The sequence below is a fragment of the Rhinopithecus bieti genome, unplaced genomic scaffold (assembly GCF_001698545.2).
Source record: "Rhinopithecus bieti isolate Rb0 unplaced genomic scaffold, ASM169854v2 scaffold_79793, whole genome shotgun sequence".
In the NCBI taxonomy this organism is placed as follows: domain Eukaryota; kingdom Metazoa; phylum Chordata; class Mammalia; order Primates; family Cercopithecidae; genus Rhinopithecus; species Rhinopithecus bieti.
This window is the reverse complement of record NW_016829883.1, coordinates 69,591-86,219: the sequence shown is the minus strand read 5'-3', so window position 1 is coordinate 86,219 and position 16,629 is coordinate 69,591. Positions and strand designations below refer to the sequence as shown.

The 16,629-nt window shown below is 52.8% G+C and overlaps 2 protein-coding genes across 28 annotated transcripts in view; one reads left to right on the top strand and one right to left on the bottom strand.

Annotated features, from left to right (window-relative positions):
- Window positions 1-4,502: 4,502 nt before the first annotated feature.
- Window positions 4,503-15,878, bottom strand: STOML1 (stomatin like 1). 11 transcript variants are annotated; one of them, XM_017865125.1, is made up of 8 exons: window positions 13,329-13,585; window positions 12,057-12,187; window positions 11,594-11,700; window positions 10,358-10,507; window positions 9,850-10,053; window positions 6,603-6,798; window positions 5,955-6,167; window positions 4,503-5,426 (listed from the first exon to the last, which is right to left on the bottom strand). In XM_017865125.1, exons 2-8 carry the CDS (start codon window positions 12,061-12,063, stop codon window positions 5,233-5,235), a joined length of 1,071 nt encoding a protein of 356 aa, XP_017720614.1. In that variant the 5' UTR covers window positions 12,064-12,187; window positions 13,329-13,585; the 3' UTR covers window positions 4,503-5,232. The 11 variants fall into 11 exon arrangements, with proteins under 11 accessions (XP_017720614.1, XP_017720615.1, XP_017720618.1 ...); XM_017865126.1 differs by having other exon boundaries at window positions 5,955-6,164; XM_017865129.1 differs by lacking the exons at window positions 12,057-12,187; window positions 13,329-13,585 and adding an exon at window positions 15,813-15,878.
- A 61-nt stretch (window positions 15,879-15,939) lies between these two features.
- PML (PML nuclear body scaffold) overlaps window positions 15,940-16,629 on the top strand; it is a 52,253-nt gene continuing 51,563 nt past the window's right edge. For all 17 annotated transcript variants that reach the window (XM_017865098.1, XM_017865096.1, XM_017865104.1 and 14 more), the window contains exon 1: window positions 15,940-16,202. In XM_017865098.1, the coding sequence (XP_017720587.1) occupies window positions 16,074-16,202 (129 nt within the window). In that variant the 5' untranslated portion in view covers window positions 15,940-16,073. The remainder of the gene's footprint in view (window positions 16,203-16,629) is intronic.

Here is a 16,629-nt window from a genome sequence, read left to right as displayed (position 1 = left end):
TGCCCAAAAAGCAAATTAAAAGTGGCTCAACATTGTCAGTCACACCTGCTAGAGTGGCTAAAGTTTAAAAGATTGACTATACTGCATGTTGACAGCATCACTTTGGAAATGTTTGATGGTTTTTCAATCCAGCAATTCTACTTCTAGGTATTTACCCAGATGAAAATATATGTCCAAACAAAGACTCATACACAGATGTCTGGAGGAGCTTTATTTAATAACCAAACCTGAAAACTACTCAAATGTTCATCAATGGATGAATGAATAAATTGTGCCTCTATCTAGACAATGGAATGTGTTGGCAATACAGCGAACTACAGATACACAGAATAAAATATATTACTCTCAAAACCATTACAGTGAGGGGAAAAAGCTAGACACACAAGAGTACATACTGTGTACTCATTTCATTCATATGAAATGCTAGAAAAATGAAATGTGATCAGCGGTTATGGAAAGGTCAGTGGCTGCTCAAGGCTGGAGGTGGTAAGCACTGACTGGGAGGTGACATGGAGAACTTTGTGAGTGGATGGGAATGTTCTGTATTTGATTGTAGGGGTGGTGGTTACTCAGGTGTTCACATTTGTCAAGGCACATCAAATGATACATTTTATTTTTATTTTTATCTTTATTTATTTAATTTTGAGATGGAGTCTCGCTCTGTTGCCCAGGCTAAAGTGCAGTGGCATGATCTCAACTCACTGCAACTTCTGCCTCCGGGGTTCAAGCAATTCTCCTGTCTCAGCCTCCCGAGTAGCTGGGACTACAGTGGTGTGCCACCACGCCTAGATAAATATTGTATTTTTAGTAGAGATGAGGTTTGACCATATCAGTCAGGCTGGTCTCAAACTCCTGACCTCAGGTAATCCACCCACCTCGGCCTCCCAAAGTGCTGGGATTACAGGTGCGAGCCAGTCAAATAATACATTTCAAAAGGGTGTTTGTTGTATGTAAATTACACCTTTAAAAAATATGCAAATGCTAGGGGAAGACAGAAAGCAAACCAAACCGAACCCTGTTCTTTGCTGGAACTAGAAATCCAAGACTTACAAAGCAATAAACAATTGGACAATAAACAGGCTGGGTTAGGTGGCTCGTGCCTGTAATCCTAACAGTTTGTGGGTCCAGGGCCGAGGTGGGAGGATCACTTGAGGCCAGGAGTTAGAGGTCAGCTTGAGAAGGCCCTGTCTCTATAAACAAACAAACAAAAAAGCCAGGCATGGTGATTCCTTAAGCCTGGGAGGTTGAGGCTGCAGTGAGCCATGATCACTGCACTGTACTCCAGCCTGGGTGACACAGTGAGACCCTGTCTCAAAAAAAAAAAAAAAAAAAAAATTGAACAATAAACAAAAAAATTACACTGAGATACAAATTTTAACTTTCCAGAATGTCAAAAGATCCAAAAGTTTCATAACACAGTGTATTGACATGACTCTGAGAAAAAACCACCACTGACAATGGGAGTGTAAATTGGTATAATCCCCAGAGAGGGTATTCTGGCAATATTTACTAAATTATAAATGCTTTGATTTAGCAATTCCACTTCCAGGATTTTATCTTATAGATAAACTGTACCATAAATAGCACATGTTAAAGGTTATTCATTGCAAAAGCATTTAAAATAGCAAAACACAAGAAATAATCTAAATGTCTATCAGTCCAGGACAGGTGGAATAAATTATGATACATCCATACTACGGAATCCTATGTAACTACAAGAAAGAACAGGGAAACGCTGTCTGTGGTAACATAGAAAGATTCTCAATGGGTGATGTTAAGCAAAAAAGACAACATTGTGTTTCTATGTTGCCATTTGTATAAAAACAGGAACAACAAAAACCCAGAAGATACATATTTGGATTTTCTTGCATATGTATTTTTTAAAGAAACAAAATCTTCTGGAAGAATTACCAAGAAACTAATCGCAGGAGATAGGGGAAGGAATGGGAAATATGTGTGGAGGGAGAATTTTCATAATATACTTTCCTATCTTTTTAAATGTTTAGCCAACCAAAATTTAAATACTGGCTGGGTACAGTGGCTCACACCTGTAATCCCAGCACTTTGGAAGTCTGTGGTGGGAGGATACTGCGAGCCCAGGAATTCAAGACCAACCTGAGCAACAGGGGGAGACATCCTCATCTCTATAAAAGAGATTTAAAAAACTAGACGGTTGTGGTGGCACACACCTGTGGTCCCAGCTACTCAGGAAGCTGAGGCAGGAGGATCGCTTGAGCCCCAGAGTTCAAGGCTACAGTGAGCTATGATCATGCCACTGCACTCCAGCCTGGGTGATAGAGCAAGACAATCTGAAAAAAAAATTTTTTTAATGCTTAAAAATAAGGCCGGGTGCGGTGGCTCACGCCTATAATCCCAGCACTTTGGGAGGCCTAGGCCCGCGAATCACTTGAGGTCAGGAGTTCGAGACCAGCCTGGCCAACATGGTGAAATCCCGTCTCTACTGAAAATACAAAAATTAACCAGGTGTGGTGGTGTGCGCCTGTAATCCTGACTACTCAGGTGTCTGAGGCAGGAGAATCACTTGAACCCGGGAGGTGCAGGTTGCAGTGAGATGAGATCGTCCTGCACTCCAACCTGGGCGACAGAGTAAGACTCTTTTTTTTGAAAGAAAATACTTTAAAATAACATCAAAATAACACATTATATTAACCAGGATACTATAACTATTATCATTATTCACCAGGTCATCTTGAAGAAAAATATAATACATAAGAAGTGTCTAGTCCAGTATAAGGACATATTTGGCACACAGTTATGGTTACTATTTCTATACCCTGCCACTCAAGTGCCCGCACACAACCTGTCTCGTACTTCAGGTTCTAGTTCCCCAAAGCCCAGTTGCCTGGCTGCCTCTTCTAGCTGTGCCCTTGCAGGGACTTCTCCTCTGCTGAATCACTTTCCCCATCTCTTCTTATTGTCCACCTATCTGATGTGCAGGACATCACCTCCTCAGGGAAGTTTCTCTGATTGACACACATCCTCCTCCGCCCTCTTCACACCAACCTTTAGGTGGCCCTTGTCCTCCCTCCCCTGTGGATTGCAGGGTCTGCTCAGTCCTCTGTAGCCCAGGGGCCATAGAACCCGTAGGCCCCCATTCCTGGAGTGCTGGCCCAGGATCGAGCTCCCCTCCGCAGAGTTGGGATTAATGGCGGGGCTGGCCTTACTCTCCACCCACACAGACATCCAGAAGAGTTTTGGTTCCCCTAAATGTTATGTTGACCTTCCCATGCCCACAAAGAAGAGTTTGGGTTTCCCCTAAATTGTGATGTCATTTTTCCTGTCTCCCCTACCCCCCAGCCCTACCCCAGCCAAGGGGCAGTGCCAGCTTTCATGGTGAAGATGCCTGGGGTTTCCTGGGCAGCCCTTCACATACTGTGTAATAGCAATGGAAGGAATCCACAGGTGAATGCTGATGTGGGAGGCTCCCAGTCCAGCAGGGAGGGCAGCCATATATGCAGGGAGCAGAAACACACAATTTGGAATGGGTGCAGAGAGCCAGGCGAGGGCATAGAGGACAAGTCCCACTGGGCCTCAAAGTGTGGCCGCAGTGTGGCTGTGGGGATTGGAAGGCAGGCTTTGGAACAGACAGCCTCAGCTAGAAAGCCCTGGAAGTGCCCATGAGAGGCCACCAACTAGGCAAAGGGGCAACAGCAGGTGCAGCAGCCTGGGACTCTAGGAAGGGACCCTGGAAACCTGAACCTCAATGGCCATGGCAGTGACAGAGGGGTCTGTGCTGGGCTTTAGGGAGGTGCCTCAGGCAATGTGGAGGACCTCCAGGAGGAAGGACAAGGCAGTGTCTGGCAAAGGCAGGGACAGAGAGCAAACAAGACAGAGCCAGGCACCCGGGAAGGGGAGAGACCCCTGGGGGGAGGGGGAATGCGGTGCCAGAGGACAGGCTGGGGGCTGTTCTTAAGGGGAGGCTCTGATTTTTGTGGTTTTGTTTTTCCCAGAAGTCTCTCCAAGGAGTAAGATTCCTTTCTTAGGACTCGAGAAGTCAGAGGCCGCCCTTCTCTGGGGCCCCTGGGGTTTGGGTGTGAGTACTGGAGCAGAAAGCAGGGCTGGGCTGGGCTGGGCCTGGGGCCAGGTCTCGATGGCTGTTTCCTTCCCAACAGCCAGCGGAGAAGCAGTGACAGAGTGTACCAGGAGGGGAAGCTGGCAGTGGCCCCAACACCTCTCTTCAATGGGACATGACCACCCCACCTGCCCCTCAGTGTTTGCAGGACACTCTGGCACACTCGTGCCTTGCTTTCCTGGTGAACCTGTACCCCACTACAAAGAGGAACAGATAACTCCCCACCCAGCCCCACCCCTGCTTCCAGGGTCTTTGAGACACTCAGGAGAAAGAGCTTCAAATATTGTGAGGGTCTCTCTGTGTCAGCCACCAGGACGTCAATCCCTGCCTGGGCTGGCAGCAGGGACCTCGTGGACCCTCCTAGCCCACCCCATGCTCCCAGGAGCTCCGCTTGGCTTCTTCTCTTTTATACATTGTAAATACTACATTTATTTGTCTGAGATTTGCAAACTTCCGGTAAGAAGCACAGAACGCAGGGCTCTACTTCATGCTGCCCTGGGCCCCAGCTCGCCAGGCATGCAGGACGGAGCTGGCAGATGAGTCAGACATCTTCGGGAGCAGTGCCAGGGGAGCAGCAGGCCTTGCTCCTTCCCATGTCCACTCCCGCTAGCCTGGGCCTGGACTGCAGCCAGGAAGGTGGGCCAGCCAGGATCCCCAGGTAACTACGCCACAGGGACCTCTTCTTGGAGGCTGCCTTCCCATCCCTCCCCATCCCTCTCCAATCACTGCAGAGCTTAGAGCCTGGACCACATGCTTGGTCCCTCACACAAGGTCCAAACCAGCTGCTGTCAGGCTGTTACTGTGGGTCCTGCCTCTTCAGTCAGGAAGCCTGCAAGGTAGGGCCCGGCAGGGCGGGCCTGGCTTCCCTCCTGGCATCACACCGTGCACCCAGCTCAGGGCTGGGCACTCAGCTGGGGACCAGGATGGACAAAGGCTTGTCCAGAGAACCACTGTAGGGGAGAAGTGCGTGGCAGCCAGACTCAAGTCTCCCCCAGCCTCCATCCATGGGCTCTTGGCTGGGCCTGAAACTTGTTAGGGCCTCAACTCTCGGTGGTACAGATGAACACTTCCTCCTCCAAGAGGCCCCTCGGGCTTGGTGCCAGGCTTGGGACTGGACTATGGAAAGTCAACCAAGGCTGCTACTTCAGGGCCCTGAGGACAGCCTCCAGCTTCATGGCCACGGCCAGGTCGCCCTTCACCTTCAGCCGTCCGCTCATGTAGGCCCCCAGGGGCCGTAGCTCTCTGCACAGCAGGGCCCGCAGGTCTGCCTCGGCCATCTCTACCACCACATCAGGGATGCCATCAGGCACCCCTTGTCCCACTCTTCCTTGTCCTGTGGGGGAAAAGAAAACCAAGTGTCAGTAGGGGGATGGAGGAACATGAAGGAGAGCTATGGGGATGGGAGGGGCTGGCATTTCCCATTGGGAGGAGAGTACTGGTTCAGAGTTCGGGTTCTAATACCCTGGGTTTGAGTCTTATTGGCTGTGTGAACTCTTGGAGCCTCAGTTTCCAAATCTGTGATGATAATCCCTTTACAGATGACAATTCCTAAGGCATAAGCTCATGGTGAGAAGTGGGTGAGATAATGCACAAAAAGTACTTGGCGCAGAGCCTGACAGGCAGCAGGCCTGTAACATGGGCAGGCCTCTTGGTATTGGAAGCCTGGCTGTGTTGTCCTGCGGATGGTGGGGAGACCAAGGCATAGATAATGCCTGGAAATGGTGTCTGAGCCCCTTCCTGCCATGGGTTCACTCCAAATTATTAGCAGGAGCAGGGGGCAGTCTACAAGAGCACCACTGGGGTGGGTAACATGCAGCCTAGCAAGCTGGATGGGAAGGAGAGGCAGGGAGGGCAGCGGCACCTGTAGTGAGGTCCAGGAAGTAGGTGCTCTGGGTGCCGCTGGGCAGGACGACATTGAACTGGTAGCAGGCCCCGACTTGGTTGACCAGGGCCTCAGACAGGAAGGGCTGTAGAGCAGTCAGCAGCCCCTCTGCCAGAGGCTTCTTTGGACTGAGCCTGGCACCGACTTGAGGGGCAGGCGGCTCAACTTCACTCACCATCTCCACAGTGTCTGCTGGGGATGGCCAACAGGGTTGGGGAAGGAGGCAGAGAGGAGGTCATCGCATTGCCAAGGTCAGGACCACTCACTGTGGCCTTTGTACCTCTCCTCTTACATCCCCTTCAGGCCTCTGTTCAACTTCCTCCCCTACCAGAAAGATGCCCCTGAGCTTTCAGCCTAAACCGCAAACTCAGTTTCTAAACTACTCCAGCCTCAGATATAAAACTCTTTCCAGCTGCCCTTCTGGTGCTGTCGCCTCCTCCCACGGAGCCTGCCAATGGCCTCTACACACTCAGACACCTGGCCTCCTCTCACTGCCCTGGCTGTGGTCAGCGTGGGCTGAACATCTCTGCAGGGTGTGTACTGCACAGAGCTGCTGGGATAGCGAGCAAAGTCTGTGCTGGCACCAAGCTGGTAAGCACCCCCACCCTCCTCCCCAGGGCTCCTCACCTGGCCCCGGGGACAGGGCACCTCCTGCCACTGAGTTCATGCTTCCTCCCAGGAAGTGCAGGGCCAGCTGCTGGAGGGTGCTGTCCAGGTTGGGCCCAGCTGGGCTGTCCTGGGGCGGCTGGAGCACGGCCTCCACCGCCAGCTCCACTCGGTCTACCTCCAGACCCCAGGCCCTGGTCACATCGTTGATCTCCAGCTGGAAGACAGGGTGGGGAGAAACGTAATTCATTCAACAAACCTTTCCTGAGCACCTTCTTTGGGCAGACTGTGTGGCTGTGCATGGACATGGAGTCACCACACCACCCTTGAGACGCTCCTAGCCTGGGACACAGGCAGAGGACAATGACCACTCAAGCTGTGGTAAGTACCAAGACAGAAGCAAGGCCGGTGGTGAGCCCTCAGCAGAGGAGGGTGGTGCCAGCAGGAGGGAGTCCTCAGGTGGAGGAGGACCCTGCCAGGCAATAGGAACAGCATGTGCCAAACTCCAGACAAGAAAACCTGGCATGTTCATGGAGCTGCGAGGAACGAGAGTTCCATTTAGCCGGACCCTCACATGTGGGCTGAGGACTGGAGACAGCTAAGGGGTCAGAGGTGGGGTATTTCTGCTTACTTGGATTTATTCTGAAGCAACAAAGAGCCCCAGAGAAGAGTTTGAGCAGGGAGGTGACAGAGCAGACTTGCTTTAAGGCAAGATCCTCCTGGCTGCTGTGGAAACTGGATTTTAGGGGGCTGAGGGGAGGGATGGAGACCAAGTAAGACATTGTTTCAAAATACAGCCAAGAAATGATGCAGCTCTGGCGAGGGCGGAGGGGAGCTGTGAAGCCAAGATCCACTGAAGGAGGCATGCCTCTATCAACTCTACTGAGCCATAACAGGGCACTAGAGAAGTGCAAGCACCAGGTTAGGGGCTGCCTTGATGTGCAATGATAGAAGAGGGGGCAGGGGTGGGGAGGAGTCAGGCTCCTGAATGGATGAGTGTGGCATTCACTAGAGAGGACACACAGAGGGTGGGAAGGGAGGGTTGGCAACTTTTTTTTTTTACTATTGTAAGCTTGAAGTGTCTGTGGGGCAGTCAACTGTCCAGTAGGCAGCTGGAGAAATGGCCCAGGGTACAGAAACATCAGGGTTAGGGCAGGTCGTTGTGAATAATCAGCGTCCACAGGCAGCAGACAGCTCAGATGGATGAGCTCTTTCAGAGATGTTACAGATGAGAAGAGGCCAGTAATGAAACCCTGGAAACTCAAGGGCAGGAGAACAAGTGGCAGTAACCAGGGGTAACAGGGAAGGAGGAAATGCAGGGGGTTCTGGGGACTGGGGGCTGGGTCGACCATGTCGAATGCTGCCACCAGGTGATATAAGGGAAGGGCTGAGAGGTGCCCACTGGGCTGGCATGTGGGAGGTCACCGTGATGTTGGCCAGCGCTGACTCAGGAGCCCAAGGAGGTCAAGATGAAGGATGTGGGGGCAGGGGTTGGGGGCATGGATGAAAGTCTTGCAGAAGAAAAGGGGAGAAAGGGAGTGGGAGCTAGAGGGCACTGGGGCAAAGGGAGGGTACATTTCTACACAGAAAGGAGAAGTAACAGAGAAAGAGTGCATGGAGTGGAGGGAAGGCATCCTGGGACAGCAGGGGGCCCAGAGCAGTGCGCAGTACAGGGATGAACCTCAGAGAGGGGAGACAGCCAGGAAAAGAGGCAGGAAAGCAGCACAGAGGCAGGTGGGTTTGAAGGGGTGAAACTGGAGGAAGCAGAGTGCTCATCCTAGTCTTTCTCCTGAGCATTAGGAGGCAAGGCCTGCTGCAGAGAGCAATGGGCAGTAAGGGCCAAGGCAGCTGGCCTGAACCTCTGCCAGGTAAGGAGTGGTAACTGGCTAAGGAGGGTCCAGTAGGTGAGAGGTGGGGACTCTGATTTCTCTAGAAGAAAATCAGGCATGTGAATAAGTGTACACCTGAACCAGGGCCTGAGGCCAGTGTGCTGGACTTCCTGAGGTTCTGTCTCAACCACAGGCACAGATCTCACTCTACCAGGTGCCCACTCAGTCTGGGAAATGGGGCCTAAATGACTCTTACATCCTCGTGTGGGAATGGCTTCCCCAAACTGCCTCTCTCACATCAAAGAAATGTGCAACAAGACTGAGATCAATTTTCTCTTCCTAAAGGTGAATTAACATGGGACATGGTTTTATGAATAAAAGTTGTTATCCACTTGTTATCTGAATTGTGTTAGATCAAGCACTGGATTGAGGGGAGCTGGTGGGATGGAGGCAGGTGGTCTGGCTATGACTCAGCTCTGCCCTTGACCATAGCTCTCAAAGGCAAGTCAAATTATTTCTTAGCCTTAGTTTCCTCCCTCCAAAATAAAACAGTAGTACTGACTTGCAGCAAAAACGTGAAGCTCAGACAAGCTGGGCCAGACAAAAGGACTTTGTAAACCATAAGCTGCTAAGCACGTGAGAGCTACCGTTAGGACCTCAAATAGTATTTCCTCAGGGATTTCACCTCGCTGCTTGCAGTGGGACCTCCAGGACTGGCATTTATCCCACTCCCCTGCCTATCCTCTAACCTCGATTCCCCAGGGCAAAGCAGAGCCAAGAGGAATGGGGAGAAACTTCACCTACATTCCCCTGTCAAGACACAAGAGGAAGCACAAGTTGAGTGTGGCTGCAGGGGACACGCCTCTGCATGTGTATTTATTTCTACCCCGTCTTGTAGCAGAAGACATTTAAGGCAAACTCCAGTATATACATGGAGAAGAGGCAGGAAAAAGATCCAAATGTCCTCATGTGTCTTTGTTCTGTTCCAAACAAGGAAACCAAAATCACAAGCACGCACATGCTGCATGGTGAGCCTGGAATTCCCCAGCAGGTGACTGGGCTGGGAGGGTCCCTGTTCCTTTACCCACCTGCCTGCCCCATGAGTCAGGCCCAGAATGAGAGCTGCAGAGGCCAGTGTCATCAGGGCAGAGCAGTGAGGGATAAAAACTCAGCAGTCAGGGGCAGACCCCAAGAATGTCTGCCGGGGCCACTTCCTCTTCTCAGGGACAAGTTTGCCCAAGATTGTTATGGTCTATGCCCACCTGCCATTCCTCAACTCATGGCCCCACCCAGGCACTGGCTCTTCAAAGGTGGTTACACTTTTGGGACATATGGTAAACTGACGCCCAGAGTGGTCTGACGCTTTGCTCAAAGTGACCTGGCAGGTGGAGCCAGGGCGGTGCCACCCCCCAAGCTCCGTCTTGTGAGGGGCTGCCTACCAGAAGCTGGTCGCTGATCTTGAGCTTCTCCATCTGGATCTCCCGCAGCGGCCTCTTGAGCAGGGCCTTGGTCATGGCGTTCTGGGCCGTCATGCGTGTGGCTGTGTTCAGGTCTTTCACAGTCATCACAGACAGCACCGGGTCCCAGATGCGAAACTGGACATCGGCTCCCACAGACAGCACAGCCCCGTCCTTAGAGGCCAGCTGTTGGGGGAGGCCATGAGAGAGAGACACTGGAGGGGCTGGGGGTGCAGGGAGGTCAGGCCCACTGGGGCCACCCAGCTTGACCCACCTGCTTGGCAGCTAGCTCCTCAAGGGCAAATGGTGTCCCCAAGTATGTAGGGTTAGGTGTATGAAGCAAGGATGTCCTCCCAGCCTCCATCAATTTTCTGGTATCTTCTTCCCCCTTTCCCCCTCAGATGGTGACTCACAGGCCAAGGTCTGGCACCACAGTACATTCTGGACAGGCCCCCAATTCCTCTGTCAAGGCAGCTGAGAAGCCCCTCACCTTGCAGGGAGGGACGCTGAAGGCTCGTGTCCTCAGATCCACCCTCTGAAAGGAGTCAATGAAGGGCAAGAGCAGAACCATGCCAGGTCCCTGGGGGGTGCGGATCCGGCCCAGGCGGAACACGATCATCCGCTCATAGGTGGGCACGATCTGTCCACAATGGCAAGGGAAAGAGTTGAAAGTGGTTAGCCAAGGCTGGCCAATGCTGTCTAAGTCCCTTCCTCACTTCTCTCCTCCTCACCTGGATCACAGTTAGGTATCCCTAGCTCTGTTTTCAGATCAGAAAACCAAGGCTCACAGAGGCTAAGTTACTTGCTCAAAAATTGCATTGCCCTAAGTGAAACAGGGAAGACTTGAATGCAATTCTGAATAACTCCAAAGGCCATGTGTCTTAACCACTGCACTGTATTGACTTGATCCTTAGAGAAACTTTTCATCTCTATGGTCTGAAGCTAGACATGACTCATACCAGGAAACTGTCTGTCCTTGGATTAGTTAGGAGAAAAGGCTGGGCTGCCCTAACAGCACCCCCGGGCAAAGGGCTTTGTCAACTTTAGGTCCCTGGACCTCTTAGGGAAGTAGTGATATCCAAATTGAGAAATGAAGGCCCAGAGAGGCAAAGCAACCTGCTGAAGGTCACACAGCATTTGTTTCTGTGGCAGTTTTAGAACTAGGATCTAGGGCCATTTAAGGACTCCCTTGCAGACCACACCAAACCCAGTGATTTTCTAGAGAGGGACTGTTGCCTAGGGTTATACAAAGGGCAAGGCCTTCTTGGGCTTCCACCTTCCCCACAGCTTTCACGTGTGATGCTGAACTACAGCTCCATGATTCATCCTTTTCCCACTGTACCACCCCTTATTGAAAATGAGGCCTAAATTCCTATTATGCATTACCTGCTGGGCTAAGTTGGGTGTTTTCATTTCTAATTTATTCTAACCCAAAGAGAAGATAATTTGGCAAAGACATCTGTGTGCACCTTAAAGCCAGTGTCCAGATCCCAGGACTTAGGAGTTTGGGACTTGTTTCTACCCCCTACTGGCTCCCAGTATGACTTTAGACAAGCCCAAGCCTTAGTTTCCTCCCCTGAACAATGTGAATGAATGATTCTTGCCTAGCCCATTTTGCAAAGGGGTAATATTTAGGGAGACGGGACAGAGGACAGGCAAATTTATTCATCAATGCCAAAGCTCTGTGTGGCCCAACCACCCTGGGGGCTGACCCCGCCAGCCTTACCTTCAGGGCAAACCAGCCGGAAATGGGGAAGGTGACCAACAGCAGCAAGAACCCCAGGAAACTGATGAGGCCATGACAGAGGCAGGAGGGCCAGCTCTGGGGTGCATCTGCAGGTGAGAGCAGAGGTGGTCAACTGGACCTGCCAAGACAGCTGCAAGTAGAGTGAACTTGGGCAAGTGTACCTTATGCCCACCTTCCCCTCTAGAGGGTCCTTCCTTCTCAGGGCTCTCAGTCTGGCTCCTTGCCTAATATCCCCATATCTTTGGGCAGCTGCGAGTTAGGATCTGTTCCCTCCTCCTATACATCAACATTCATTTGTCCCAAGTCCAACAACCCTCACAAGGCCTTATTCTCTGCTAGGCAACAGTCATCAATCTCAGAATCCAGTCCAGGTGATGATGCTCTCCTCACTGGACTGAGTAGGGGTCAATCTTCTCGTTTAATTTATATTGCCTACTCATACCTGGCATGCAGCCAGGAGCACCTGGGCATCTGTAAACATGCACTGAATATTGCTGGCAAAACACATTCCTTCTATACCATTAGCCCCAGAAGTATGCTTTCCAGGTGTCCTTATGAAGATGATGCCTTAGCCTACAGGGATAGAGCATAAATAGCTTATCAACAGGAGCCATAAATGAGGAATAAGATTATTATTTTCTATTCCTCACCCTACTTTAATGCCTTAATGACCATTTAAAAACGTCTATTTCATGAGATCGCGCCATTGCACTCCAGCCTGGGGACAGAGCGAGACTCTGCTTCAAAACAAAACAAAACCAAAACCAAAACCAAAACCAAAAAACCCTGCCTATTTAAATTCCAGAAAATTGTTAGGAGTCGGGGTCAGGGGCAGGGCTAGAAAGATGAGGCTTATCCAAGCCAAATGTCCTGGCCCCTGGAGAACCAGGATGGGAGCGGAGTCAAGACAGCTCCAGAATCTGGGATGAGGTTATTTGCTGCTTTCCTTCCCCCAACCCTGGACAGGAAGCAGTCAGGAGCCCCTGCTCCATTCTTCAAGGAAGCCCTGCCCTCTGGGGTAAGCCCCAGAGCACTGAGGCTCCACTTTGTGCCTGGCTCTGATCCCCCAGGCCTCTCAAGAGAGTTCTCGATACGGAGAGCTTTCAGGACAGGAAGGCCAGGGAGGGATCAAATACAAGGTTAGGCGGTCAGGCTGAACAGTGTGGGATCTGGCCTCTAGGCCAAAGGAGCCACAGAAGACTTTGAGGGCAAGACAGAAGCAGGGCAGATCCAACAGGCAGCTGAGGACCTGTCTTTTTGGCCTGCACATCCAGGACACGCCTAGTTCCCGGGCTTCTAGAGGTGCCCCCTAGGGTGAAAATTCTTCCATTTCTTGGTAGCAGGTGCCTTTAGGGTGCTGGTGGCCTCCTCTGCCTAGACCTCGGTTTCTTCTATGCGAAATAGAAACCTGAAACGTCTTCCCAGGCCTAAAGGGCTGATAAGAACCGAGGACAAATGTGGTGAGGTGAGGTTTTGGAATATAGGAGCAACGCTGGCTGGCTCCGGGGCCACCGCCCCGTGACCCTGGGGAGGGCGGATCAGCGCTAGCACCAGGCGCCGGGTCCAGCCCCCTCTCCACATCGTATCCCTTTCTCAGTCCCCCCTCGTAGGGTGCGATGGCGCCGGACCGGCCGACTCCTCGGAGGCAGAGATTTCGGGCCTGGAGGTTGCCGGCCGGTCCCCCCCGGGTCCGCCGTGCCGGGCGGCCACTCACCGGCCCCCGTCCCCACGCCGCCCCGCTCCGGGGACAAGCAGCCCTTCTGCGAGCCCAGAAAGCCAAAGCTCGACTGCTGGAAGCGGTCAAAATCCCCCAGGGGCAGCGCCCGGTACCCAGACCTGCCCAGCATGGCTTTTGACATGAGACACGCCCCGCACCCTCGCACGGCGCCCTCCCTGACCAGCGGGCCCTACGCGGCCCCGCCCTACTGGCTGCTGCTTCCGGCTTCACCCGCGCTGCCACCCGCGGCAGCGTCGGGCGCAGGAGGAGGAGACTGGCCGGGGCCCGCTCCCGCCGTCGTATGGCGCCCCCAGTGCTGGGAGGACCGAACTGCAGCCGAGGGCCAGGGGGTGCGATCGGTGTTCCCGGGAGCACGCTGGGGTCATCGCCTCCTCCCGTCTTCTACTCAGCCTTAGAAAAGCTGGAGGGGAAGCTGGTCACGGTGGCTCACGCCTATAATCCATCAGTTTGGGAGACTCAGGCAGGAGGATCGCTTGAGGCCAGGAATTCAGGACCAGCCTGAGCAATATAGTGAAAGCCTATCTCTACAAAAAATTTTGAAAAATTAGCCTGGTGTGGGGATGCCTGCCTGTGGTCCCAGCCACTTGGGAGGCTGAGGCAGGAGGATCTCTTGAGTCCAGGAGTTTGAGGCTGCAGTGAGCTATGATCGTGCCACTGCACTGCAGCCAGAGAGAGAGAGCAAGATCTCATCAGGGTTTACAGGAAGCGAATCTTCTCCAGGATCAAGGACATGCTATATCAGCCTTCTCAGCACTCCTTCTCGCACACTGGAGGCAGGGCATGCCATATCTGGACCTTGGGTTTCTCTGGGACATAGTCTGCAAATTATTCCTCTTTGTGAACCCACAGCCCAGCAAGCAGGGACTGGCATAGGGCAGATCTCAGTACTTATTTGTTAAGTAATGGCCTAGCCAGGTCACTGTGATCAAGGTGGAGTAGGAAGGCCTGAACTTTGGCACAAAAAGAAAGAAGTTTCACATGCAGACCTCGGGGAGCATGGAAGTGTAAGGAAGAAGGGGATAGCACAGAGCCACATGAAGGCAGGGGCCCCAGAGCACCACAGAGGTGAGGCCCTCAGTCCTGCAGGTCTAGAAACAGCATGCCCCTTGATCTAGGTACCTGAAATTAACTGGCCTCTCCAGGGCTTGAGAAAACCTGAACGCAACTTGCGAATTTACTTTGAGAAGTGTTAACTTCCAACAGAACTCTGGGGTAGTCTGGGAGCAGGCTATCTTTCAAAGCAAGCAAATAAATGAATAAAGCTTCCCCAGCTCTGCCTCCTCAGCCAATCGCCTCTGGCCTCCGAAGCCCCATCCTGCCATAGCCCACTTCCAGGTCCCTTGTGCAGATGGCTGCCCACCATATTTGGCTTTCATGGACTGATTCTCTAAAGGCCTGGGAGTACTGACCAGGCTGGAGGGAAGGGCAGGCTCCTGAGGCCTCTTACAGTCCCTAGGAAGTTGGGTATCCACCCAACCCTTGACCTCCAGCCCGCATACTATAAGGTTTACAAGAGCCAGGCCCTATCATCATCCTTTCCAGGCTGTTTTTAAGTTGGAACAGAGTACAGAATGGGTACACAGGAGCCAGCACAGTAGTTGCGATGGTTTAAGTTTGAAGCCAGGGGCACTGGCCCAGTGAGGTCACCTGGAGCTGTGCCCTTTTCCCCTCACCAGCTGGGAGTCTGGCATGCTTTTCCACTGGCGAAGACCTAGCTGGCTCTCCCCTCTCCCTCTTCATACCCGCTCTCCAGCTCTTCCCCTCCCTCCTGCCCCCACCACCTCAGATCCACCAGCCTTTCCAGCTGTCACTCAAGGCGTCACCCTGCTCCCTCACCTCCAGTCACTGGCTTCCCAGGATCTCTGACTCAAGACCCTCCTCTGCATCCCACAGCCACTGTCCTAGACCAGGGTACGTGCCCCTAGGTTGTTAGAGTGACTGTCCCATCATGCACAGTTGATCGTGTTGTTCCCTGATTCCAAATCCTTCACCAACTTCCCATCACTCCCAGAACTGGTCCAATCTCCTTAGCTAGGATCTTGTCCCAGCACACTCCTTGGGCATCATTTCTCATGAATTCCCTCTTAAATCTGAAAATGACCAAAACTAGTTCCCAAACAGGCTTTCGTGTTTCAAACTTCCATGCCTTTTGCAAGAGCTATCTTTTGTGTTTCCAGTGTCCCCTGGACCCCACCACCTACAGCCCTGAATCCCTGGTGAATTCCCACTGCTTTTTCAGGTCCCAGCTGAGAGCTCTCCTTTCCAGAATGTCTCCGTTTGCAAGCTTGCTCTTCCATTACATCTAGGGCTCTTAGAAAGCAGGGGCTGGGGCTGCGTGTAGCTCATCTTTGTGCGCCCAGCTCCCGGCAGGAAGTGGCACGAAGCAGTGCCAGTGTGAACTGACGAATGGATCAAACCCGGGGGCGGGGCTGCAGCTCTGCCCGGCCTCTCCCGCTTTACCGTAAGTCAGCAGTAGGTCTGCTGCTCCCCGCCTCTCCTTCCTCCCCGCTCTGGGCGTGTCTTTAAAACCCACAGTCGGCCTCTCTGCCCCTAGAACCGCCCCCAGCTTCTGTCTCACTTCCTCTCCAGAGGCGGGCCCTGAGCCGGCACCTCCCCTTTCGGACAGCTCAAGGGGCTCAGCCAACTGGCTCACGCCTCCCCTTTAGTTTCTTTTCACGCTCTCCAAGATCTAAACCGAGAATCGAAACTAAGCTGAGGTCCATGGAGCCTGAACCCGCCCGATCTCCGAGGCCCCAGCAGGATCCCGCCCGGCCCCACGCGCCCACCATGCCTCCCCCCGAGACCCCTTCTGAAGGCCGTCAGCCCAGCCCCAGCCACAGCCCTACAGAGGTACTACTGGGTTAGGGGATGATTGGGTTAGGCTTTGTTGGTTTGCTGTGGTGGGGAGAGTTGGGAAGAGAGGGTCTAACGGAGGATTTGGTCAAGTACGCTAGAGAGTGACACAAAGCAGGAAGACCAGACACCAGGGTCCTGACCCTCTCGGCTGGGGCACGGGAGGGTAGGATAGAGTAGAAAAGAGGACCCGGAGGAGTTGGGGCGGCCTCGCTGGGCTGCGGTTTCTCCACTGAGCAGTTGTGCAAGGTGAGAAGGGTCAGTGGCCTCCGGGCCTGGGCCCGTCCGCCCACCCTCGAGCCCTGCCTCAATCCTGCCTCAGATGCAGGACCACAGATTAGGGATGATGGAGGTGGTAGCCCTGTTGCGCTGGCCTGGAGCCAGGAGCATGTCCTAGGCACAGCAAAACTAAAACCAACTTCCC

Coding starts and splice junctions, on each gene's coding strand:
- STOML1 (XM_017865123.1), bottom strand. CDS start 13,473: ATGTCAAAAGCCATGCTGGGCAGGTCTGGGTACCGGGCGCTGCCCCTG. Junction 10,508..11,593: donor CCGGCTGGTTTGCCCTGAAG/GTAAGGCTGGCG, acceptor CATTGTGGACAG/ATCGTGCCCACCTATGAGCG. Junction 5,427..5,954: donor CTTCCTGGACCTCACTACAG/GTGCCGCTGCCC, acceptor TTTCCCCCACAG/GACAAGGAAGAGTGGGACAA.